General features: G+C 43.0%; 1 protein-coding gene across 3 annotated transcripts in view; it reads left to right on the top strand.

Annotated features, from left to right (window-relative positions):
• The window catches only part of igsf21a (immunoglobin superfamily, member 21a), a 170,556-nt gene that overhangs the window by 55,752 nt on the left and 87,631 nt on the right, over positions 1-27,173 (top strand). For all 3 annotated transcript variants that reach the window (XM_062407678.1, XM_062407689.1, XM_062407670.1), the window contains one exon: positions 5,039-5,151. In XM_062407678.1, the coding sequence (XP_062263662.1) occupies positions 5,039-5,151 (113 nt within the window). The remainder of the gene's footprint in view (positions 1-5,038; positions 5,152-27,173) is intronic.

Below are 27,173 nucleotides of genomic sequence, written 5' to 3'. Positions count from 1 at the left end.
GTGCTCAGACTCGGGTCCATCGATTTTGTTTAAGAGGTTTACATGCCCTAATTTCCATAAAGCACATTTCTTTCCTCATACTGCGTTTCTGCTGCAGCTCCTCTTTTCAGCCACTGTCTCTTCAAGGCTCGCCTCCCTAGAAAGCCTGGTTTGCCCTGATTGGTCAGCTGGTCCCTTCTGTTGTGATAGGTCTTATGGGAAAGGTCGCTGTAGAGATATTGTGACATCTTAATGGTAAGTATTGGCTTGTTTCAGAAGCTTCAGGAGCTTCGGGAGCTTCAGGAGGTTTCAGGACCCCCTGGTGCTTCCGGAGCTTCAGGGGCCTCAGGAGCTTCTGGAGCTTCAGAAACCTCAGGAGCTTCAGGAGGTTTCAGGAGCTTCAGGAGCTTCAGGAAGTTTCAGGAGCTTCAGGAGCTTCAGAGGCTTCAGGGGCCTCAGGAGGTTGCAGGAGCTTCAGGGGCCTCAGGGGCCGCAGGAGCCTCTGGAGCTTCAGGAGGTTTCAAGGGCTTTAGGAGGTTTCAAGAGCTTCAGTAAATTCAGGAGCTTCAGAAAATGCAGGAGCATCAGGAGCTTCAGGAGCTTCAGGAGCAGTGTTTTCTGGAGGTGAGAGAAGCTTTGTAACTTTTCCGATCTTTTACATTGACAAAAAAACGGGATATATAACATTCAAGAAGAAAGAAACCATGTAAAGCCATCGTATGTGTCTTTTAATTTTACAAGAGATTACAAGGTGAAGGCTACTAGAAGCTGCGTTATCCTCGTTTTTAGTTGGGATCCAGATTTAAACACATTCAGTGTCAGCAAAATAATTGTGTTGTGTGATTTCTGTTGAACATAGGAGCTTCTCGGGTCGGTTGAAGAAAATAACTCTAATATTTATAAGAGCCTGCACAAGAAATACAGGATTGATTTTCAGTATCTCGAGTTCAGCCGTCTGAATCATCGCAAGAGGATGAAGATTTTCATGAACACTTTCACAGTGTGGATTTTTATGCTCTGGGTTGAATCGACATGAATTGGGTATGACCCTCTCTGTGCTCTAACAAGTGCACTAAGCATCACAACATGCATTGGAACGCATTCAACACAGAATTGGCCAAAAAAATAAAAAATGTGTCTAATTTATGGAGTCATTTAATTGGCATCCAATGGATATTGAATTGTGTGGGAATTATGCTCTCGTGTCTCGGTATGTGCAGCCGACAACTGCTCCAGTTTCTCGTAGGGATTATATGAAATGTGAACTTCTCTGGCACAAGTTCATAACCCATGTAATTTGCTCTTTTAAAAATCCCTCATCCCTCCCTGCACGCTCCGGAGCGTTTCTCTGCATTTCGCTCTGTTCCACATCGTCAATGACTTGTTCACAATTAATCCCTGCAACCACACATGGAGACCCCCTAGCGTCTTTTACATTATTCTGCATTGTGTGACTGCTGTGCGCTAATGGCTAGCTACGGCGCATAATTATTATTTTCAGGTATTGGACATTATGTGAATAATACTGCACTCCACAGAGTCTGTTGACGTAATATACATTTCCAGTTTCCACCCCCTCTTTGGCAAACTCTCAGAGAGACGTTCACGAGGCCCGGCTGCTCCTCTTGTGGGTTCGTAGTAAGTGGTTCGGATTTTCTCTAAGAGCATCAGCTCTGTGTTAATGACATGCAGTCTCCGGAAAGGTTTATCCATTCAATTTGACTCCAGAGAGGGGATCTCTTCAGCCCGCTGATTAAATTAAGATTCTTTAATAAGCATATCTAGGTGCACTGACACGAGAGACTTGCTGATCTGAGTCTACCAACGCAGAACGCCCAGACGATCTGTTTTTAGGGCGAGCAACACTTCATTTCTGCAGCGCTACCTCTTTTTCCTTCTCCTCCCGGGTTGCGTGGAACTTCACTGGTGATTATTCACGTCATTTTCTGCACTTTGTCCCCTGCTGTGCCGCACGGCTCCACAGCTGTACCCTGTATGCTCTTATTCTGGAATACAAAGGTTCACCTTGTGCAGGTTTTCATTTCCCTTTACTGCTGCTATGTATACTTTTGAATTATTCAGTCAAGTCCCGTTCTACGTGACGCAGTATCCGTCAACCTTTTGTGGGACGGCGATAAAGTAAACTATCTAGACACATATATTCTCGGGCTGAAGGTCTTCAAAAGGACAAATTGTCTCTTCGCCGTGTCCGTCCTCTGGTTCAGTGTGACGTCTGTAGATATACTGTGCACTGAATGACACAAAGAGCCAGACAAGCCAGAAATGAGTGAGTGAATGCCTGAATGGACGTGAGTGACTAATATTAAACATCCTTCTTTTATGAAAGGCACAGGACACGAGGGGATTGGACGAGGCACCGTGGAGTTTTCCTTAAGCTTGTTATGTTTGCTTTTTTTTAACTGTACCAATAACCTCTAACATTACTGCAGCTCCAAGGGAGGAGAAGCTCAATATGGGGGGGGGGGGGGGGGGGGGTGAATCACCAACAACAGTCAAAGGTAGAAGAGCAGTTTGTCGTAAAGATTTCCGAGGGGTTTTACGCAAAAAAGCACCAGGTCACTGTTTCCTATTTCAACTCTGACACTGAACGGAACCTTTTCAAACTCTTTCAGAACCATTTCACCGCTTTCATGTCAGGTAAATTACCTTTTGATTCAAACTCTGAATGAGAGAAACTTCAATAAACATGTTTTAGAAGTTGTTGCAGGGCAGTTTTTTTCAGTTTTGCATCTACCCGTGTTTGTGGGGGGACTTTCTGTCGCCCCCCATGAGACCCTCAACTAAAGGATAAACGTCACTCTGGATGGATGGTGCTTGTTGCAGCTGTGAAAAGAAACAAGATTTAAACACATAATTGTCAGTTTGCATCGTGACACACGATGAAAAGCAAGAGATTGTCGAGTAAGCGACTTGTATTTTTTACGAGACGGACAAAGTCTATGTTTTGGAGGATTGTGGCCAAAGTATAATTGGCTATATTCGTTTTTTAGTGAGGAAAACAAGAAGGCAGAAGCCACAACACAACTTTGACAGCAGCGTGAGAACACAGCCACATAATGGAAAACAAAATCCCAACGTAAGTGAGCGACACTGGGTGTTGACAGTGAGGTGAGCGGAGATGCTCTCTGTGGTCAAGTGAGCCATCGTTTGTGAAAACAAAGACAAACCGGTCTCCGCCTAAAACGTGAGTCTTGTCTATTTGAGTTTTTACGGTACAGGTGCCCGGAGAGCTCAAAAAGGAAGGACGCAGTTCATTCTACTTAATCCTGAGAGCTGTAGTGTAACACCTCATTTGTGATTGGGTTTCTGTTGTGTGGCTTTTGTCGTTGCATTTGGACGGTTGTGTCTTTTAAAGTCATGTTTTGCCATCAGTATGGAAAAGACGTGTGCAAATTCTGAGTGCAGTTTTCTAATGAACTCTTAAGAGTAAAACCTTTTCATCGTGTATCAACACTCGTGTTTATTTAATTAAAGAAACAGCAGAGATCGTAAAAATCTCTTTTCAGTAAACAAACTAAACCTGCTCTAGCCCCCCCACCCCCCCCCCCCCCCACTCCCTTTCTTACCAGGGGGACTCCCTCTGTGAGATATCGTAAGGTTTCAACACTCTAATTGGTCACAAGGTTCCAATTTGGCTCTGTTTTTACACATTCACTATATATTTATTATAAAATCCATCTGTTGCTGTTGAACACTGAATGTATTAAACGGCTGGAGTGTTGGGCGGAGGGTTCGCTCGTTGTCAGCCCACACAGCGCCAGCCGCCGGCTCACTCCACTCTAACCACATAAGAGAGGCTTTTTTCCTTCTTCTTCTCAACTACATGTTTTATACTTGCTTTCATAAACATGTATTTTTGACATCACATCGAGCTCCGTCAGATCTGAAGTTTTACCCGTTACCTTTCATTTGAATGTGTGTCCTCCATCCAGATTCACAAGCATACGTTGGTATTCTCTCCAGTTACCATAGTCTGTGAGGGTGTGTGTGTGTGTGTGTGTGTGTGTGTGTGTGTGTGTATTGGGACAATACCTCAAGGTTTGTGTGAAGTAACATTAGCAGTAGTTGTACATGGTTATTCAAATCGAGGATGATCAGGCTAAGTGCAGCGAGGTCGAGATTCCACCAGGGTTTTTAAATGTGTGTCTGTCGTCACGACACTTTGTCCTTGCGTCTGACACGTCTCCCTTTTGTGTCTTTCACCTTCTGTCTGTAGCTGTCAGTGACGCAGGCAGGTGTGATTGCAGCTGTTTATCGTTGTCACCATAAAAAAACATCGCCTGTAAAAGTCCCGCTGGGGAAATATGTGTTTTTCAATTATTTGGAAATGAGGACGCTCCGGGGACGGATACAGCAAAACACGTATTTGACAATAAATCCTCTGATTTTACATTTAAGAAAAATATGTTTTAGTTTGTTTTTAAATGCAGAGTATGACAGAGATGTAAAAAAAGTGACCTCAGCGTTTTCCCTGTGAAACACATTTTCGCCATAAACCTCACGACTCCTGTTTTGTTGATTCTGACATTTCTCATCACGGATAATTGCTGAAGCCGAATGAGAAATCACTCACAACAATTGTTAGTTGCGTGCAGACGCCGGCGATAACAACGGGTGAAGGGTTTTTCAAAGTTTTTAAAAAGGCAGGAGAAAGTAAGGTGAGAAAGTTTTCTCTTGTAAGGAAAAAGTAAATTAGACAACAACAAATTCATAATATTACTTATTATTAAGAGTTATGGATATCACACGGTTTACATTCGCAATTTGTGTGTTTGTGTAAATCTCCAAACCACTGAAAGAAGCTGTGCAGGGTCAATGCAACATGAATTCTCCGGCCTCCTTCAGTCACCACCACTGAGTTGCTATTCACCGAGATACTTCAACCCCACGTGGGAGAGTGAGCTGGAATCAAGTTCCCTCAAACGATTCCTTTCTCTTTTATCGCAACACAAAAACACACACATACATGAATCGTTCACGCAAAGTTTTTCTATTCTAACACAACTCTCCCATCCTGTTTTCTTTTTTATTCCTCCAGGATATTTGACAGTTACCATCGAGCCGCTGCCGCCCGTGGTCGTGGGAGAGACCGTCACACTCAAGTGTAACTTCAAGACCGACGGACGGCTTCGAGAGATCGTCTGGTACCGGGTGAGCAGAGTTCACGAGTCTTTCCCTCCTGCTTGTTGTGCGTCTGAAGGAGGTCACAGCACGTGTTGATGGAACAGCCACGTTCTGTCAATCTGAGGCTGTGGCTCGGGAAATTGATTTATCATTCTGCTGGTCGTCCCCATTATTTCTTTACAGTTCACAGCCGGTCGACTCAACACTTTATCAGTTATTTAAAATCCCCACGTTGGCGCTGTGTAAGTGCTGCCAATAATTAAATCAGGTTTTCAAGGAGAAAAACAAACAAAATAAATGGTTGTGTGTCTGTTAGGATTGTTAAGAGCTGCTGTGTGATCCGTAAAAAGTTTTCAATCAAAGTAAAATGCCGGAGTTCACAGAGGAGAACTTTGTTCAGCGATAAGCACTCCAACTGGGAAACAGTGGCAGCTGCTGGTTTCACGTCCTCGTCTGACCGTTTGATTTTTTCTGCCCCCCCCCCGAAAAAAAAATACCCAGAACCTCCCCAATAAGTCTTGAGCTGTGCAGATCTGCTTGGTGAAATTGTTTGACTCATTTGACACCGAGCTGCAGAGTGGGTGATTGGATTTGTATAATGTGGTAATGAGGCACTGAAATGTTTTCATCGGAGCTTATGGCTCCTCTGTGAAACGCTCTCTCTCTCTCTCTCTCTCTCTCTCTCTCTCTCTCTCTCTCTCTCGCTCTCTCGTTCTGTGCTGTGTTGTCGATGTTGTCGGGCTGGGATGGATTTATATAACATTTTAGAATGAGTCATGGGTTTCCGGGACAAACGAGCAGATTCTGACTTCCTGTACGATAGATGATGCTCTAAGGGGCGGAGTCTTCTACCTGTGTGAACAGCAGCATCCTCTCATCTCTTCATTCTGGAGGAAACTTTCTAAAGCGTGACGATAGTAATCCTGACGGTGCTATCAGGCTGAAGATTGAATTGCATTGCATTATGGGACATGTAGGCTCAGTAGTCTCTAGCTGGTCCCATGCTAGACTCAAATGTCTCAGCCTGTGATGCATTAACTTTAGAGTTAACTTTTGAGCGATGTCACGGTTTGTTGCCACTTGGAATATGCAAGAACCGCACAAGAGACAACATCTCTACAATTCACGTTTGTGTGTTGTGTTTAGATTCCGTTGTTTATTCCTGTTGTGTTCATTCAGGATGTGATTCGACCTTTGCACGTTGTTTTTACTGCATCGTCGTGGCACAACGTTGGAACCTCTTCATCACACTTAATGAATACGTGTACAGGATTTGATGGTTTTCAATGGAGATAACACAACAAGGCGGTGACATTCACTTCGCCTTCACCGCCACCATGCGCTGAGACACTGTCCATTAATGAGCCAGCGGCGGTTTATCGCTCAGGCAGGAACTCTGTCTTCAGGGTTGCTTCTGCTTTCTCACTTTTATTATTGTGAAATAAACCCGTGTCTCTGGACTCATCTTAGGAAATGCCTGACCTTTCAAGGTGGGACAAAAAAAAGAGATTTATGGCACTTTGCACATTCACCTTAGTGCCATAGATCATTTTCATTGCCGTGACAATTTCATTTAATCAGGCAGGGATTGGAGAGTGTGTTGTTTTGCTCATATTCTGTCAGGATCCTGCAGCGTCTATTGATAGCTGTGGTTTAAATAACCACTCCGAGAATAGAGCTGCCCATAGTAAGTGTTCTCACGAGGAAAGGAAGGAGGTTGTAACAGAAATCGGGCCCCGTCTCTCCGGTGGCCACTGCTCAGCACAAACCGTTGATAAATTATAAATCCATTACTGACACCCGGCTGCCAAAGTTTCTTTAATCTCTGCCTTTTTATTTGACTAAATACTGTTGACTTCTCATTTTACCTCCTGGTCGAATGGAACCGGGGTTGATACTCACCTGGGGAATCCTCGTGTCTAATCGAAACTTGGCCAATGAGACAGCGGGCTGAGTGCGCTGAATATTTCAGCAGCCGCTCAGCTGTGCAGCTGGATCCTGAAATATTCTCTTTGAGGATTTATGGATGTCGAGTGGAGTCAGAATTAACACGTCTGAGGATGTACTAAAGATGAATCTGATCATTTCAGAGAACCTTTCACACTTACTCAAATCCTATATCACAGCATATTCCAAACTACAGATAAAAGTAATGGACTTGGTTCGAGTTCCCTTTAGTTTTTTATTATTATATTATAAGATGAAGTATTTTTTCTTTTATCCCCTAAATTGTGAAAAAGTTATTTTCATAGACTTAGCAGATATATCTCCAGGTTGGGGGGGGGGGGGGGGGGGGGGTATGGTATTTTGGCGTTAAAGCCACACTTGCCCTTTTCATTAACACGCTCACTCGACCTTTCCATATCATTTGATATAAATGTTCCACACGGCACCTTCGCTAATCGTTGAATTAACCTGAGACTGAAGTAGTGAACTCGACTTTCCCATCAGCCACTGTTCCTCCCAGCTGTGAATCAGTTCTTGACAAATCTTATTTTTTTAATTATATTCTATGTTTTATGTTATGAATCGGGTGGAACACTAGTAACAAATCTTATGAGCATTTTGGCCAATAAGTTTTCAAGAGAAAGTTGCATAGATGAGCTTTGCAAACACAAATTGCAGGTTTGGCAGAAATGAGAAAAAAATACTTGAGGACATGTGAATCTTTTTCAGTTTTTCTTTCCTCCAGTGTTTTTCTGAAGGTTTTTGTGTTTGTAGAAGTTCTGTTAAAAGGTTAAAAGAAGGCGGTGAAGGGAGTTTTTCACCACTGAGAGAGAACTGAAGCTTCATCATTAATCTGCCCGATACATCTGTTCCACAATGCTAGTTTGGTGCAGATGGAGTGGGGGTCTTAAAGAGACAGGAGCTAAAACCAGGTGTTTCAGACAGAGGCTGAAAAGAGGAGCTGCAGCCACGGACAAGTCTGAGGACAGTGATGTGTTTTTTCTATTTTCAACTAGTGACCCAAAATAAAGCGTTGAACCAGAATAAGAGAAGAAAATGTCTGCTGTGAATTAAAGTGGCTGAAGTTTTGAGGCGATAAAACAAAGTTACAGACTGTTCTCAGGTCGTTGGGGTTAACAGCACCAGCAGAGAGCTACAGGGAACCTGAGCTGATGTGGTGACTCCGTGTGAGTGACGTGCTCTCATTCGTGATCCGGGTCATTCAGGCAGCTTAATGCGTCATTTGTCAATCATACTGAAAAATAATCCACAGAGCCGAGTTTTATTCAGCCGGATCAGACACCAGTTCACTTTCATAAAGAGGAGGTCTAGACTGTACATACTGAATCAGATATATGAAGACTGTCTACCTCCTGGATCCATTGTGGTCCAAGTGGATGATTGCAGTGGACGATGCATGAATCATTTATGATGCCTCTCGTTTTTAGTTCACAGGGAAGATGACACAAGATTAGCAGAGAGACAGGGAGTAGCTGAAAGCAGGCCCCGGTAATGGATGTTTCATCGCCCAGCAGCTAATGCTTCAAGAGCAAATAAATGAAAGCCTCTGGAGTGGGTGTGATTCTGCACTGCAGGCCACATGACTGGTTTCAGTGGGCGAGGCCGTGGATTAAGCCCTATGGATGTGTAATGCCATCAAGCTGTCCCCTCTCCGCTTTGATAGCACACCAAATAGTAATGATGGATCATTCGATGGGACGGGTGTGTGGGAGAAGAATGTCCTCTGCTCCTCAAAGAATGTCCTCTCACCTCGTTCTAGTGAATAGATACATGTGGGACTCTACAATTCTACAACCCCCCCCCCCGCCACTCTCTCTCTCTCTGTCTGTCCCCATTACAGAATTCCTCCATCCTCCCCCCGACATAACTCTTCCCCCCCCCATTACAAGACACAACTAATTTACCACTGGCCTCTGCGCTGCAGCCGAGCAGCTTCTCCTCCATCATTCAGCCGTGTCCACCTCGGCCCATTTCATTAATATGAGTCAAATTCACCTGTATTCATAATCCTGCTCTCTGCTGAATTGAGTGCTGCGGTGGGAGGATACAATTCGATTCACTGGGAAGAACCAGCAGCTGAAGATAAAGAGGAAAATGCAACAAAACGAAAAAAAAAACTGTGTGAAAATCCACATTTTGATTTTATTAGATTTGATCTCAGTTTTTTTCTTCCTGATGAGATGTAAGATTGTGTTTCACTTTGACTGTTTTCATTCCCTTCCTGGAAAATAAATGAGTGTGACTGCGCTGTGACACACTCTCTAAATAACTCCTACATGCTCCACTTGGCTACACATTCACTTAAATAATACATCTTGTCTGTGGGAGAATTTCAGCTTGTGTGTGTGTGAGGAGAGCTTTGATTTTTTAATTTATTTTTTTTTAAAGGACAACAATCCAAAGCAAGCGAATCACAGAGAGCCGTAATCATCAGATCTGAAATGTCTCAAGACGCAGCGCAGACGACAAAGTGGTTTCAAGTATAATTAGCTTGAGGGATATTGAAACACCAGCTTCCCAGCCCGCCTCTGAAAGCTCCCCGACCCTTTCCCTGGGAATCTTCGAGGATGCAGTCGCTCAACACAACAAGGGAGAAAGACATCATGGTGTATTTGGGCCTATATATCACGCGTGGTGGATTCCCTCTCCTCCCGTGTGGGCGTGTCGGTGTTTGCGGTGGAACACGACCAGATCAATAGCTGTGGAAAAGGACAATGACCAAAGACAGTCGTAGATCTCCATCATCGGCTCGGCACCGTGGAGAGCTTGTCAAATTTTAATGAAGCCATCTGCCTCGACAGATTCTACTCAGAACCATCACAAGTCAGATTAGCTTTACAGCCTCGACATATCAGTTGGAAAGCGTTGGTTTGATGGGCCACAGTAAATACACAACATTCTTTATGTTTGTGCGTTAAAAAATACAGTTCTTTATATACAAATTCATCATTTCCTGCAGGAACGATTAGCCTCACAACCAGCTGTACATTTCAGTGAAGTCATTTCAATGTTTAAAGATTGACTGTTCTTGGGTCAGCTGTTTTATTTACATTGCATGATTCCAACACCACCTGGGGACCTTTGCTGTTTCCTGTCTTGTAATTGATAATTAGTTTGGTTAAATTCACCCGTCACACCCGACCGTTCAGGCTCCGCCCACAACTTTTCAGTGTTTAGTATCGCAACAACTTCAGGGGACAATTAGTCGTTGATGTAGAACAAATAGTAATCAACAAGTATGAGTTCCATAGAGAATAATAATAATACGTGGCAGGAAGAGAACTGATTAAATCTATGCCGCTAAACATAAGAGGAGGAAGGTGTTTTAATACGGAGCTCTATGCACTGCAACGCAAGAACACACCTTCATCTTATTGACAAAACACAACACAATCAAATGCAGGAACATGCTGGAAGTCAAACAGACAACAATGGAGAAGGGGAGGAAACAGAAAGTTTAACTTCAATAAAATCTGAAATTGAAAAAGGATATGTGTCCTAGCTGCTCAAAAACACTTTTTGACACTAACCCTAACCCTAACCCTAACCCACCTCCGGGGTAATTTCCGTATTCGGTTGTGTTGTGTGCTTTTGCAGTTTTTGTGTTTATATAAGTTCTAAAAACAGTTGGAACACAGGTCTCTAAAAGTTCAAAAACTTTCTCAATAATTTGACTTTTGCCTTTATTTTTATTTTTTTTGTACTGACAGTAAAAATAATTCCATTCTAAATTCAGTTATTTAAGAAGTGAGGAAAATAACAGATCTGGTTTGTTTGTATTTATCAAAGCCAGATACATTTTTAGCAGTTGTCTTTGTTATTGGGTTTATGTTTAGCTATATGTAGCATTAAACAAATTTAAACGTTTGTAGAATAAAAAGCGATGCAGAAAATGTTTGCATATGTTAACATTTAAATTAGTCATCTTCTTTTAATTATTTCATATAACTACTGTAAAAAAAATGTATTTAAATATCAAGCCTCTTAAGGACATATCAGTGTCAGTGCCAGTTGGGCTCTATGTGGTTAAATCTTGACACTCCAAAGTGAAGGACCAATCTAAACCCAGGGCTCACACCTCAGACAGCAGTGCACCGCTCCTCCCTCTCCACGTATTGACATCCTGTTAACAGCACCTCAGCTCTGTGCACGTGCACTCAAGTGTTGGCCAGCTGTGCTTGGACAAGGTCCAGCTGCCTCAGTCGATAAACCGCTGACCTGCCTACGACTGTGCGCCGTCAACTTCCAGAGAAGAAACTTATTCTGGGATTAGAGTGAGACACTCGACAGCCCACACACACACACACACACACACACACACACACACACACACACACACACTCTGGACCTCATTCCTTCCTCTAATACCCCAAACACTCCAACAGTGCCTCCGGTCGTGTTTCTCAGATTTACTTGTGGCCCACATTTTGACAAATCCCATTAAAGCTGTTGACAGTGTCAGAGCACAATATAACAGCTATGCAAATGACTTCTCCTCTTGTCACAGTCTGCCAAGAAATATAGGAGTGCATTACCTGAGGGCAGTGTGTCACCGGATTTACTGTTTCCCCCTTCCTTTTTTTTTTTTTTTCCCCGGCCATATGTTCCCCTTCAAAATGCAAACGGCAAAGAGATGTCACCGGATACTCGACCGGGAAGTGGAGTGTGTGTGTTTTTTTTTCCCAGCCCCGTAATCCTGTTTCTTGACTGTGGAGAGACACAGGAGGCGTCGTGTGTTCAATCCCAGTTTAAAATCTTCAAGACGGAGGTTGCCTGGGAAACTGGAGTCTGTGAGCACAGAGGAGCAGCTCACACAGAGAGAGAGAGAGAGAGAGAGAGAGAGAGAGAGAGAGAGAGAGAGAGAGCGTTCACACAACTCACTCCTGTTTGGAGTCCGGGTGTCCAACTTCCTGCTGTTTAATCCACTGGTGTAATTGTGTAGGTGCAGAAAACGTCTTCTGTGTTCTGCTCTATTGTGTTGAACACTCACACTGCTGCTGACTCGCTGTCTGAGCGGCTGCAGTGTTCTTTATCAGAATTATTATATCTCTTTTTGGAAGCATTTTCAATTTGGAGCTTAGATGTTATCATGGAGTTAGATAATGTCTGAGGAACCGGTGGGCCGGCTGAATAGTTGTTTTGTATATAAAGGTGGACGACACGTCTCCGCTTCCTCCCACTTTCCAGAAGACAACATATCCCAGATCAGTTAGAGATCTAGAGATGGAGCCGTGGTATCGAACCCCCCGTCGATAAACACATTCTATCCAGTCGTGAGTCTGTGTCAGCTGTCAATCAAGGACGTTTTATAGCATTAAATGACTTATTAACACCATATTTACCAGAAGCATGAACACTTGAACATACATGTGTGTGACAACTACCTACAATTACAGAAACCATGTATGTCATGTGTGTTTTGATGTTTTTGTTAGGTTAATGTCCCAACTGCTAACGTGGTGGAGGCAGGATTTATGACCTATACTGCAGCAGGCCACCAGGGGGAGATTGAGACGTTTTCGGCTCCACGTTAAAGTATAGGGTACAAACCTGTCCTGGCAATAAATGGATATTTACATCGTCCTGTATCCTGCAGTTTCAATTGAACAAACAAAATGAGAATCTCTGGGTTCATCTGATAATTTCCCACAACACTTAACCCAGTGAAGTTATTTTTCTCACTTTATTCGTCTCTGGTCTGAGTTCAGCCTCAGTGGGCGGAGAACCCTACATTACCACAGCCTCTTATCTCCAGAAGGGGCCCTGGGCAGATCCCTATCAGCTCCGTTAGCTAAGGTGCAGCTCAGGTTTGTGCTGAAGGGCGTCTCTGGCCTCTGACCATCACGGGGCTCTGGCTGCCGCGGCATCTTCACATCGCCTCCATCATCTTCCCCCAGGGTAATGAGACTCAACCTGAGTAATAAACAATAGTGCACACTGCTCATTCCTCTAAACCTTCTCTGTGCGGAACATTCCGGAGTCCGCCTGCTTCGGCCTTTCACATAACTTTAGCTTCAGCGTAGGAAACATTTAGTGTGATCACTATTTGCTTTCCCCTTTGCTCTGTTATTAGGGCTCGTGCTCACTGAGTTATTCAGTTAGTGTGCCCTACTTGGCAGTGGAGTGTGTTGCTGTCGTCCGCAGACTGCTCGTTCGACTGCAGCATCATTAAAACGACAGACTGAACATTCCCCCGTCTTCTCCACTTCGCTCTGGGTTTCCGCCCCTGATTATAAGTCCATCAGAAGGAGCAGCTCCACGTTTGTGCCGGCCGCCCCTCGGAAACAGTCCCTTAGCCAAACACTGGAAAGACATCGGGGGTTGTGTGTCTGGACGTGGCATCGGAGCGTTGAACATGTGAAATGTGACATATTCAGATAAATACATCCACTGCACCCACAGAACGTAGCACGTGTGTAATAGAATATTCAAGTTCCAAGGATGAACTCTGGAGTCTTTGTTGTGGTCATTAATTCTCTCCGGATATCTGCCCTTGAATGTCACCACCGAGGCCTATCACGCCATGTTCATAGTGGAGCTGCAGAAGTTCATTTCAGAATCAGAAGCTATTTATTGCCAAGTAGGTTTACACCTAACTGGAATTTGCTCTGGTTATTGCTGCATACAATGAAAATAGAAGCATTAAAACACAATAAACACAACACACATAAGAAAAACAATAAAAAAACAATATATATTTACTCACTATTTACTTCTTATTAACTCACTTTTCCTAATATTTATGAAAAGTAACATTCATTTAGACATAAACATATCTAAATAAAAATACATAAAAGATATAAAAAGCTTCATGCTCTAAATTCACTCCACACACACTGGAGCTCGGATTCGCTGCTGTCGTTGTGTAAAAAACACACAAAGCCCCATTTTCTGTGAGCGACATTCTCCACGGGGGACACACAGCTGTCAGGAAACCTAGACACATTTCTATTGTGTTGCATTTCAAAGATGCACTCCCTGTTCTGTAGGGTAAAAAAACAAACAGAGTGGCCTGTCCCTTTAAACAGTGGCTCCAACCTCTGTCATCTTTATTAGCCTGCTGCTCTACGCTGAATCTGGCGCCCCGAGGGGAATGAGAGATAAGGGGATATGGATCACTGCACTGCAACCTTCCCCTTTGAGGATGGCACTGGGGCAAATAAGCAGCCTGTTATACATGGAATGATAATTATACACTTCATGTCAGCAAACTGGGAGATGACTCCCTTTTTATCCACGAATGCTAATAGCAACAAAGGGACTCATCACTGTTGTGCCTGCCTGAGAGCGCGTGTTGCTAATGCAGCGGATGAATAATGGCGGCTCATTGTGGGCATCTCCAGGGGATCCGCAGGTATCTATCAAAAGCATAGTCTGTGTCTAATTAATTAGGCTATTCCACAAATGAATATATTGGAAAACCTCTCCAGGAGACGCTTTGCCTTTTTCCCCATCAAGACATTTTCTCTCCACGACGAAGGGTTAAATGCATCGTGATGGCTGAGAAACAGTTTTTCCTCTTATGGTGAAAGTGAGCATCAGGGTTTATTATCAACGCATCACAATTAGCGTTTTGCACGGTTCATTTATTTTTCAATCTGTTTGTTTCTAAAGCAGGAGCCGGTTAGATAACAGTGATACTGGTGCTCGCGTATTGCAGCAGATTCTGTAGAATAATGAAACATCTTAATAAATAATAGTTGAGATGATATATATCTGCATCTTTCCTTCATTACGTGTCATTAACAATGGCCATCTGGCAGATCAAGAATTTAATTCTGAAGCTCAAATCATCTTGGTCTGAAATCTTCAAACTCAACATGTCCTGAAATTGTGTAATCTCCTGACCATAATCACAGCAGATTTTTGAAACCCATTCTTCCCACCACAGAAGGATAACACCAGAAAGTGATTACTCGGCGATTAGGAGTGGATCAGAGTCTCTCTGTGACATTTGCATAAGAAGAGGAAGTCATTTCTATGCCAGAGGAGTCTTAGCAGTCGGCGGCCCTGCTCTGCTGCGGCACACCGAGAGGTCCTGCCGGGGCGCCGAGCCGGCAGAACAATCACGTATTTAGCTCTTTATATATTTATTTACTTGTTTACTTCATTGCTTGTTTATTGGGATAGGCTGTGATGAGATGAACTTCTACATGGTGAGAAAACACCCGCACACCAACAAATTACATAATGTGATCCCCTCGATTGCTTTGCAATTGAATTAACTCATTTGTTAATTCTTTCAAGTTGCAAAGTCATAAACTCCGGGTCCAACAGTATTTGTTCTGATATTTCCTATCCAATGAAAATACTCAAACCAGCAATGAACTAAACCGTGCGAGTAGAAGTAGAAGTGGTATTAGTAGAACTAGTAGAAGTAGTACTAGTAGTAGTAGTATGACATGCTATCTATTAGAGACCTATGTACCAACTGTTTTAGAACTTTTATAAAACACAAACTGCAAATGCACACAACACAACCGAATACGGAAATGACCCGCTGGTCGTATTAATTGTAAAAGTGAAGATTCTCCGGACGCCGTGTATGTGTGAGCACAAATGTGTGATTTCAGCAGACTTTCTCCACTTGGACCAAGTTTAAAAATTCAGCAGAAAGTCCATAAAGTCCATGTGAGACGACACAAAATCACGTGATCACTGCAGCGGTGTGAATTAATTAGTTTTTTGCCGAAATGCACCGACACTAAAACTTTTTTTTACAGTGTTTCCATTTGATTTACTTATAACGGAGTCTGTGCTTAGACTGTAGAATATCCAGACTGTCATTTCTTTGTTGTAAGTGGTTGATGAAATCTGAGAAGACTTATTGACGTTGACCTCAATGATCCATTGTGGTTTTGGCTTTTAAACATTTTCTTTTATGTTATATTTCGTATTCCCCTCACGCTCTGTGTTGCTTTATTCCCGTGTGTTGCATTTTGAAAAGAACTGTGTGACCCCGTTGAGACAAGTGCTATAGAAATACAGTTTTATTATTATTGTTATTATGACATCACCGCAGTTTGTCAGGGGTATTTTTCATATTTTATTTTCTCCGATTGTCATGCGTCAAATTAATAGAGCCGATGATTAATGCATTAAAACCTGTGAGGTTTATTTTCCTCGTGACAACCAGTCGAAAGAACAGATCACCGCTGCTCAGCCGGTCGGCGCCGCCGTGTGAAGGTCACCGTGAAGCTGAGAAGCTGCAGTTCGTGAAGGTGACATGTTGCCTCTTGTTTTTATAAGCAGAGATAATTATATTTCCGCTCGTCTTGACCCGACGCAGAAGCTTCACGTGGCTGTGATGACACATCCTGCTCCTCGGCCGTAACATCATGTGACAGCCACTTTCAATTTTCCACATGTACAGCTGGATGTATGTAATGGGTGTTGGCCGCTTCCTTCGGTGCGATTACGTTCAGATAGAATATTAATAGTGCGTGATGCAACATCTGTGTGGGAGCAGTAACCGTTCATATCTTATTGCACATTATATTGAAATAGGTCATTGCGGCCGATATTTGGGAACGTAAGCCGTTTGCTTATCCACACAACCTTCACAGGAATCACCAAAACAAATACACACGGGACGGGAGGACGATAACCTAATTATCCACTGATTGACACTATCTTAATTAACTTATGCTTTGCTAATGAGCGGATCTGTTTTGAAATGATCGATTGTTATCTGCACATTTACACATCATCACTCAGCATCCTGTCATCCTACATTTTGATTCTGTTTATATTTTGTTTTTATTCAGGGTCCAAGGGGCCGGCGAGTGTTAAACAAACAGCAAAGACACAACCGGCCATTTGTCATGGGGCTAATTGGAGCCAGAGTTATTTGCACTTAAAGTAGACCTGGAGTTAATGCGTTTAGATTAAAGGTTAAAGGTACAATAACGACCTGAGTCACTTGCATCTGCATCTTGCGCCTAAATAAAACATTATTATTATTTAGCATGGCTAGCTGTGTCTGTATCCATCCATTGGAAACAGTCATTGGGTGCAAGGTTTTTAAAAATAACTTTTAATTCTTATATATTCTTATATATTTAACTATATTATACATATTCTTATATTAGATATAACCTTCAAGGTTGTAATGTAGGCCTGCATACACTTACTACTTGGACACACCCAATATGAGCAAGTGAAATCTAGACAAAAAGGCTCAGAAGTCTCTAATCTTGAGTGACACCTCCTTGCTCATGATAAATGAAACAATACATGAATGTTTGTGACCGTAAAGAAAATTATTTATCTGCCCCGTTGGCTGTTTTATTACCATTAAAACAAAACAGCCCAAGTATGATGGGACTTGCAGTAGCCTTCACTTTCTTTTACTGTCTTCCCACTAAATGACGAGGTCAGTGTGTGGAGGAGTTTTCGTTGATTCCTTCAAACGAAGCTTTGACCCCATTGAACAGGAGCCCGGGGCCAAACTGTCCCTGCACAAAACCCACTCTGTCTGTGAAACTGATTGTCTCTGGCAATCCATAATAAATCGTGAACATTGTTATTCGGTTCCACACAACAACTCCAGGCATTGTTCTTATCCTCGGATGAACATTTAACAGCATTAGCCAATTTGAAAAAAACAAACAGGGATTGAAATCATGAAATACAGTTGGAGCCCAACCCTGCTAAATGGATTAATGTGTTAATACAATATTAAGTTTGCTGTTCATTGCTGCTGAGAAGTAATAAAATATAATATATTTTACAGAAGATACAACATATTAAAAAATATCATCCTGTGCATAATGTGAAATTTGCACATTATCTATCTCCTATCAATTTTATTCATAAACAATTTTACATTTAAGAATGTATAAATAGAAAAGTGTGAGGTGAAGGAGTTGAGGTGAAGATTGGTTTTAAAGACATGACAGCTCCCTTAAAGTCAAGTCAAAATGTCTTGATCGCCCCCTGCTGGCTAACTGCAGTATAGGTCATAAACTCTGCCTCCACCACATGAGTGAATGGGACATGGACCAAACGCTGCCATCTGGCCCCACCTACCAGTTTGAATATTGGCACTTGGGCAGTCCGCTCCTGTTTGCCAGATCTGGGCCACATGTAAGCCATGGTCACACCACATGTCAACCAAGAAGGAACCACTAGAACTGGAACTGGTCAAAATCTGGGCCCCAGTTCATTTTTATTCTGGCGCAGATACGGAGAAACAGCTTCATCCCCAAATCCTGACAGCACAGAATCCGATTCTGAATGACGTCAGATGGCAGATTACTTATCTGCATGGAAGTGGATATGTGCCGTCCATCTTTATTTACACTCTGTGGTTGAATCTGATTCTTCTAGTATCAGCAGAAAGTTTCTGAACTTAACCCAATTGGAGACATCAACCCGAAAAAAACAACTTTAAAACTGCCTCAACTGCCAGAATCCGATATTGCAAAGAAAGATTGAATATTTTGACAGAAAACAAATGAAATTCCTGCTCGGTGAACATTTTTTTATAGACACTGTGACTTCGGCATTTTGCTACCTGCCATATTCTGTTAATCGCCGCTGTGTTGACATTATGCTGATAATAACAACAATCCATTTGCATCTGCGAAATTGTTTGTTTAAGTGAAGGATTTGACCTTTGCACCGAGAAACCACCGACTTGTTTTGAAAATACCGGAGGATTTGAAGAGAGCATTGATTCACTGTGTGGGAGATGATGTAGTGTGGAATAAAGCTTCTCCTCTTCGTGCTGAGTGCTCATTCTGCCTCTCTGGAAATTATACAGCACATGGTGGAGGAGGTGTGGTGGAGAAATGGGGGACATGTGAGGACACTTAGTTATCACTGAAGTCCAAGTATCACAAACATTCGGAATACAACTTAATGTACTGAACAATGTACTTACTATTGTACTTTATGGGTACAGCTCTGCTCTTTACTTGGAAATGAGAATCACTTATCACCACCACACACAACATCACTCCCCCTTGATGCTGTTTCCTTGTTGAACTATAAAAAGATGCTTCTGCTTCAGTGGGACACTTGACTACCAGACGTTAGGTTGATAAATGTAGTTTAAATGGGTTTAGTGTGAATCCTGAAATCTGGAATCGGTGGCATGAATAAATTGGTGGAATTAAGGATTTTCAGGCTGTGATGTTTATTTAGTTTAATGCACAGAACAGTAAAGATAAAACTTTATTCCATGTTGTTTATGCAATATTTACTTGTATTAAGGGCTTTATAGAAGTTGCTGGATCAATGTACCTTTTCTTCCTCATACTGCTTGATGATTCTTGGAGGAAGGGTGTAGGAAGATCAGAGGATAGGCTGGGGACCGCATAGTTCAAAGGGGACAAATCAAAGGAGGGAGCATCAGTCACTGTCCCCGCCTCCAAATCCCAAAAAAGTTCTAGCGACTGTCAGGTGATGTTGGGAGGTTCAGGCGCGTTAAAGGAAGGAGCGAGTTCACGCTCGTCTCAGCCAGGTGCCGAGACGAGCGTGAACTCAAAGGAGACGTTGACCAAAGTGTTTCTTCCAACGTGGGAGTTCGATGTCTTCTTCCTCACGGAGGAGGCTTCCTGGTACAGGCCCTTTGTTCCCTGACCTTCAACACTGGTCTTTATGTGGGAATAAAAGAGCCAAGAAAAGTTAAAGAACATGCTGACTATAAAACTGTTGTGAGGCACATATTGTCCTTAGCATGGACAAATGTAAAAAAAAGTATCGCCGTACAATGAAACACGGCCACCATTAAACAGTTCCACTTTCTGAAAGGGATCTTTCCCACACAGACACAGTGTTAACAGGCAAAATTCACAGAGAAACCGGGATTCAACCCAACAACCTCCTTGCCGTGCGAACCACTCACTCAGCAGCATCATATATATTCAACTTAAAACTCTATTTGTTCAGCACCTTGTACAACCCAAGCTTTAGAATTGTTTCCTGCTGATCCACAGCCACAGTAGTTCCAGATTTTGAATAATACCACACTGTACAGATGTTTAACTGATGGGAGGGAATGACCCGCTCACCAGTCGGGGCGATAAAATGGACTGGGTTTGTTGATAACCAGTCCAGCTCCGCAGCCAAGGAAAACAATTAGAGAGGAGCCGCTCTTCCCCCAGTGGCTTGAACGCAAGTGGAGAGAGAGATGGGTTTTGAAATAGATTTTTGTCGGTGTAAAATGAGATGCTGACCTCTGGGTCCGAGACACTCAAAGACATCAGAGGAGCGGGACGGCCCACTCCCAGTGGGGCTAAAGGGTATTCATCCAGGACATCATTCTGGTGGTGTGAGTCACACCAGGAGCCATGACAGCTACTCCTCGTGGTAGTTATCAGCAGACAGCCTCCGAGGGTATTCAGTGGAGATTGCATCTATGCAATCAAGTTCTCTCCAGTTCGTTTTCTTTCTTTTTTTTTAAATGCCATGAGACTCAGGTAGTTGACACTGGATCGTTCAGCCTCTGTGAAGCTGTTGAGATATCTCTGTCAGATTTATAGATTAATAACAAGGTGCTTCGTAAAGATGGTCAGGTCTCGTTTAGAGAAGAAAAAACATTTCCACTTGTTTTTATTTGCCTGTTGATTCCGTCGGGACACCCGGGGCGTATAAAAACCCTATAACACCAGGGGCGTATAAAAACCCTATAACACCAGGGGCGTATTAAAACCCTATAACAACAGGGGCGAATAAGAGCCCTATAACAACAGGGGTGTATGAAAACCCTATAACACCAGGGGCGTATAACAACCCTATAACACCCGGGGCGTATAAAAACCCTATAACACCAGGGGCGTATAAAAACCCTATAACACCAGGGGCGTATTAAAACCCTATAACAACAGGGGCGTATAAAAACCCTATAACACCAGGGGCGTATAAAAACCCTATAACACCAGGGGCGTATTAAAACCCTATAACAACAGGGGCGAATAAGAGCCCTATAACAACAGGGGTGTATGAAAACCCTATAACACCAGGGGCGTATTAAAAACCCTATAACACCCGGGGCGTATAACAACCCTATAACACCAGGGGCGTATAAAAACCCTATAACACCCGGGGCGTATAACAACCCTATAACACCCGGGGCGTATAACAACCCTATAACACCAGGGGCGTATAAAAACCCTATAACACCAGGGGCATATAATAAAACTATAACACCAGGAGCGTATATAAAAACCTTATGAACCAGTTTTCCAGTTATATCAGCAATCACATATTCATTTCCAGTAAACTTCCTGCAGACTCATGTGCATTTGAATGATAAGAGCGAGATGGAGAAGATAGAGACGTGTCTGATAAAACCAGATAAAACCAAACCCTGAGCCCTTGTTGGCAGGAAATGTGTTTTCTTCACATATCAGTCAGTATAATTTTCCTGAATAAAATTAGACTTTGGGAAACGTTTATGAGACGATTTCATATTTTCTTGTTCCTCTTCCCTTAAAAATATACTTTCATGACTATTTGTTATCTCACCATTTACATTAGAATCATCCCACGCTGTTCATTATTAAAATATATTCACTTATTCTTACTTGGAGTCTGATCTGCTTTGTGTTAAACTTGTTAAAGTAAAACTCCTGGAATGTGAATAGTGTAGGTTTTAATGTTCCCTGCACTTTAAGTTCAATGTCTTTGTTCTTTTTGCCTTAATGGACCATTATAATACCACTGACTGTGTCTGAGTGTCACCAGTTTATACCTGTTCATCAAAATGAAATCTGGATTTTTCTTGAGATGAGTGAGGTGACAGTTGTTCAAGGGTCTTTTGAGGACGTAAGAGTTGTGTGTGTGGAAATATTCGTGTTACACATCTTCAGTCTTAACATCTGTTTCTTTGTTTTATACTTTAAAAATGGCTCAGTATTCATTTTTCTGATTAATTCTTCTGATTGATTAAATCCAAATAATGACTCAGTGCTTGAATCTGCTCCAGAACAAAGGCTCCTTGTGTTTAATGGAGAACAGATGATGTTTGTTAAATCGTCCCTTTTGTTCAACTTACCGCAGACTGTGCGCTGTGCAGTAATTTGTCTATTGACATTCTCACTAAGACGGCATGCAAATACTTAAATGCAATTTAATGCTAATGGTGCGGACTGTTTGGAAAAAAAACAAATGATTTAGCCTTTTTACATTCAGCACATTAACGGTGCCGTGTTCCCACCGACATCAATCAGGTGGAAGGAGTCGCCCACATGCTCACCGTGTTTCCACCGAGTTTATCCTCGAACCCGAAGGGAAATCAAAAATGCAGCTTTTTATCTTGGTTTAAATTACATTCTGAATATTTGACTCAAGTTATCGTCGGCCTGTTGCCGTCCGACATCAGTGAACTTGTGCCCAGTGTGTGTGTGTGTGTGTGTGTGTGTGTCCTGCATGTTCACCTTTAGCACGTAGGTTTTGCACGTAGGTTTTGCACATGTATCAAACTCCGTGGGGGTCCTGACAATGCTCGACCCCCCCCCCCCCCCCCCCCCCACAGAACCTCTCTGAAGTGCAAATATTACATACTAATCACGTGACCCTTAAGCCTTATCTGCCATTTTATATTTCTCAAAGCTCACGTCCTGCCAGACAGACGCGACATTAGCATAAAACTCACATGACTTTCGAATGTAGCCGGAGAGGAGACAAGGAGACATGTTGTCTGGGAGTGTTTTGTTTACGATCGGTCTTCATGCGAGTGTGGAACCATGTAGATAAAATTGATTTATTCGTACATTACATTCGTCTACGGCTTGAATAAATCTTTGCTACCGAACCCCCTGGTGGAGAGCACGGCCACGGTATCAGCTCAAAAGACTAACTAGCTCGAGAAACCTGTTTTTGCAGCTGAAGAACCAGATATTTTCCAGTTTTGTTTTTGTTTTTATGAGAACAAACACTGAGTTAAAAGTGACTGAATTTAGGACTTTTAATCATCAGGTGGTCTGACCTATTCCAAAAAAGGCAAAATGTTATGATCACCTCTGGACGTGTGCATTATCGATTTATAACAGATTGTCCATATCAATTTTCAAGGTGTGTTCTCATCTTTGTTTAGGTTTAACCTTGTATAAGAGTTTGCTTTACTATCTGACCAGAAACCGATAAGAATGTATATCCTCCATGAATATGTTTATGTCTCATCATATTTCACGACTGAGAACGTGTGACCACAAGAAATCTACCAACTATGCCTCCTTTGAGATTTGAATGTTTAATAAGTGAAAAACTCATGTGAGAGTCGACAAATCAAAGTCTGTGTCTGGTGTCAAAATCTGCACAATTTCATCTATAATATGCAAAACTTCAGTTATTAAGCAGAACAGAGTTGGGAATGTTGTCTTAGCCGCCGCTCGATCTCTTACGAGTAATTAGCTGTTTACACAAAGTGTGTGTGGGAAGTGAGTCATGCAGAGGTTGATGTCCACTTCAGTTCACATTTCTATAACTCAGTGGACTGTATCTACATCTACACAACTAAATGGGCCGTGGCAGTTCAGTCCTGGATGTTCCTCAGGCGGCTGCACATAAGAAACCTTTTCTCTTTACACCTCTTCCGCACAACGACCTAACACAAGTGCAAACAGTCATAGAGGAATATAGTGTGTTTGTGTGTAGATACACTTGAGTCTCTGCTACGTGAATGTGATTTGTCTGCAGAGCGGCGTCTTTACAGTGCGTCGGCTGCATTGTGCGGTTTTATCAGCCGAGACACACTCCACTAGCACCGACACACACACATACACACACCCACAACCCCGCCTCTCACACACACTTTTTGCTCCAATACCTTCTGATTTACAAATTAAACACTTTTTGTTTAATCCCCTTTTATCCTAATGTGATCCAACCATTTAGAATCAAAAGCCGACGGAGATGTGTGTGTGTAGTGTGGGTCTGCACGGCCTGCTGATGCAGCACGTGTGCGCTGGATCTCCATTGATCGGCCACGGAGGCAAAGTGTTACGTCCCTGGTCCCATTAAACAAACAGCAGTATTGACAGCGCCACTCACATCTTCTCCCTCTGGAGGCGAACGCTGCTGAGGATTGGAATTCAGCTGGTGAAGCCACGGCTGCTTTAGACTGTTTCCTTGATAATGCAGTAAGAAAATTACTGATTCACAGGCTTATCATTTATTTATTTATTATTTCCCTCCTGGAGTCATGGTCTCACGGTTCTGTATTTGATTTTGTTCTTACACCTTCACCTCACTACCGCCGGTCTTTCCCCGGCTCTGCTCTGTCGGCTGGTTCACTGGTTTGTCGTCACTGGCACGTGGATGTCGACCTGTGAACGCTGCCGCTGATTGTGTTTGGTTTTGTCTTTTTTTGGCGATCGGTAGATTGCAAAGCTTAATGTCTGAGTTGTTTGAATTGAATCCATCATTTCAGTAGAGAGGAACGATAGGTGCATCGATTTTTGTGGGCTGTAGAAATATTTACAGAGAGATCGAGCAGACCCGGTCAGACAGCTGAGGGTTGGTCATGTTTTCTTTAGGTATGAATACAGATCTAACACAAACGTCCATGCATCCTTGACATTGGCCTGGTTGTCAAGCAGGACGTCCAATAGAAGACAAAAATTAAGAAGGTGTCTCATCATCGCTCCTCAAAAGGTTCCACTGTTGTTGGAACTGGTTCTTCACGTCCTATGATCGTGTTGTTTGAACTATTAGCAACACTGCCCCCCCCCCCGCCCACAATTCCCAATGGCACTGCTCCGTTGTGTCCATGTCATTTCCGACTACGTGCCCAAATATGGACACGTATGGAAAGAAGGCTCCTTTAACCTGTGAGTGTAAATGAGTCATAAATAATTGAGTGTTAAATGTTAAAGACACAAAGGAGAAGCTGTTAGCAGCATCAACACTGGGATCCGCACCAGCCTCCATCAGGATCACAAACGAGATCAAAGCAGTGCAACTCATCACGAGGAAGAAGTCGAGCTCCATGTGAGTTTCACATGTCTGCAGATGTAGAACGTGAGAACATCCTCAGGCTTCTGCCGCGATCTGCCGGTGTCGATGTCTTTCTGTGCCGCCGGTGCACATACCTGAGAGGAGAGACTTTGTTGTCTTAAGGTGGGAAAACCGTGGCGTGAATGAGAATGACAAATCCTGGTGTTAAAGTGAAGTTCATACCCCACAGAGCAAGTCTTCTTTGAGGTGACCTAGTTAAGATAAAAGCCTGTTTTTAATGCCTTGATTTTACATTTCACCAAACTGTGGGAAGTTTTTACTTTTCTCTCCTTCTTCCCTCTTGATAGGAGCAGAGCTGCATAAAGAAGCAGAGCCTGGTAGATTATTGCTGCTCTACAGGCGCGTGACACAGGTTGCATCGTTCATATCCAGTGTACATATTTAGATATCAGCTTTTTACATTTTTGATTTTACAGGTTGTTACCCTCGTCAGAAAAAGCTGCCATGAGCCCAAATCTCAGACTACCTGGTACCGAGAGCGGCTGTCGGAGCAGGAGTGTGTATTTCACACCACACACCACACAGCGTTAGTGGTACACGTCCCTCGGGTCCCAGTGGCATTAAAGAATGGTGGACATTTATTTATTTCACGTTCGCTAATTCACTGCACCAATCAACTGTAAAATACAGCTCAGCAAAATGCCACTACGTCCTCCGAGCTTTGCCTCCTTTCAGAGGAGGAGGAAGACGCTAAAGGACTTTGCCAACTGATGCATTTTATAATGTTAATGAACTGGTCAGAGACTGGATGATGCACACAGAAGAACCAGTCCCTCTGACTGGGCCCATCACCCCCCCCCCCCTCAGTGGTGACTGAGATAATTAGCTCTCTGTGCAACAACTAAAACTAAACAAGTATCCTAGTTTTGGGCAATGGGCCATTGTCACAGTTTATCGTCAATAGAAGCAAAGCGGAGGCGTATGTTTTTTGCTTTGAAATGAGAGAAAAGTCCGAGAGCTCCCTTTCATCTCAGGCTGTGATGCTGGGCCGCATTCGGAGGCCTGCGTCTTAGCCGGGATTTACCGCGGTCTGGGTAAACCCTTTCTCCTCACCGGAATAATGACTGAGGCATTCTGACTCCCTGAGCCAGGTTGCATCATGCAAAATAGAATCCTTCATTTCCCTTCCCTTTAAAAAATACTTTGTCTCCCAAATATGTATTTTTCGATTATTTGCAATTCTGTTTTAATTTGTTGACAAACAGGCTTGTTGAAGCTCACCCCTGTTTACCGGGTCACAGCAGAGTGAGCACAGCTACAGGTGCAAAGGCTGCAGAGATCAAAGCCAAAATGTTCCTGGCGGTGAAACAGTTTTACCGACCGCAGTCTCTGCTCATGTTGTGTTTTGCGGTTTTAAAAAAATCCATACGAGTCCGTGTCTGTGCCCTGTTATGTGGTAACTTCTTGGGGATCAATTTTTAAAAGACAATTTGATATAAAACACGATCCGGTGATAAGCAGGGCATGTCAGAGTCACTTCATTTTTCTAACCTCACTGGAATAATCCACGGGGACACGGTGGAGCGTGGGTTGTGTTTATGATGCGTCTTGTGAGGGACGTCTTCTCCGGAGCATTCTCAATTAAAAGCTACGTGTTCTAATCATGTCTGCCGCAGCCCTGACGTCTCCACGCTGACGTGTCCACTCGAGCACATCACCGGCGGATGGACTCCCACTGACGCTGGATCCAAATGACTGTCTGTGCTGCAAGATGCAACATGCACAGAGGATATAAAAACCATAAGGAGTTTTACTGTAGATCAAACAGCAGACACATCAGCCTGTTTTTATGTTGTGTTGTGAGTAAAAAGAAAGATTTGGAAAGTTTAATTCACAGGTTATTTGCAGCCATGTTGTTTGCAAGGAAAATCATGTGCATAATCCTTATTTGAGCACATTAAAGTGGAAATGACTTTAACTCAAATCCAGCAAATAAACGCAGCGTTTTGATTTGAAATGACCTGGTGACAACTTGATGCACACGCGGCCCAGTGCCCTGCCAGTGCACATCAGGTGTTTAACGTGTCGTGTTGTTTACTGGTTCAATTACACCCCGTTCAAATGGGCACATAAAAGGGCGGGGATACATAAAAAAAAAAAAAACTGTCGGGAGA

The sequence above is a fragment of the Platichthys flesus genome, chromosome 2 (genome assembly GCF_949316205.1).
Source record: "Platichthys flesus chromosome 2, fPlaFle2.1, whole genome shotgun sequence".
Taxonomy (NCBI): domain Eukaryota; kingdom Metazoa; phylum Chordata; class Actinopteri; order Pleuronectiformes; family Pleuronectidae; genus Platichthys; species Platichthys flesus.
The sequence above is the reverse complement of the archived record's forward strand: the minus strand, read 5'-3'. Positions and strand labels throughout refer to the sequence as shown.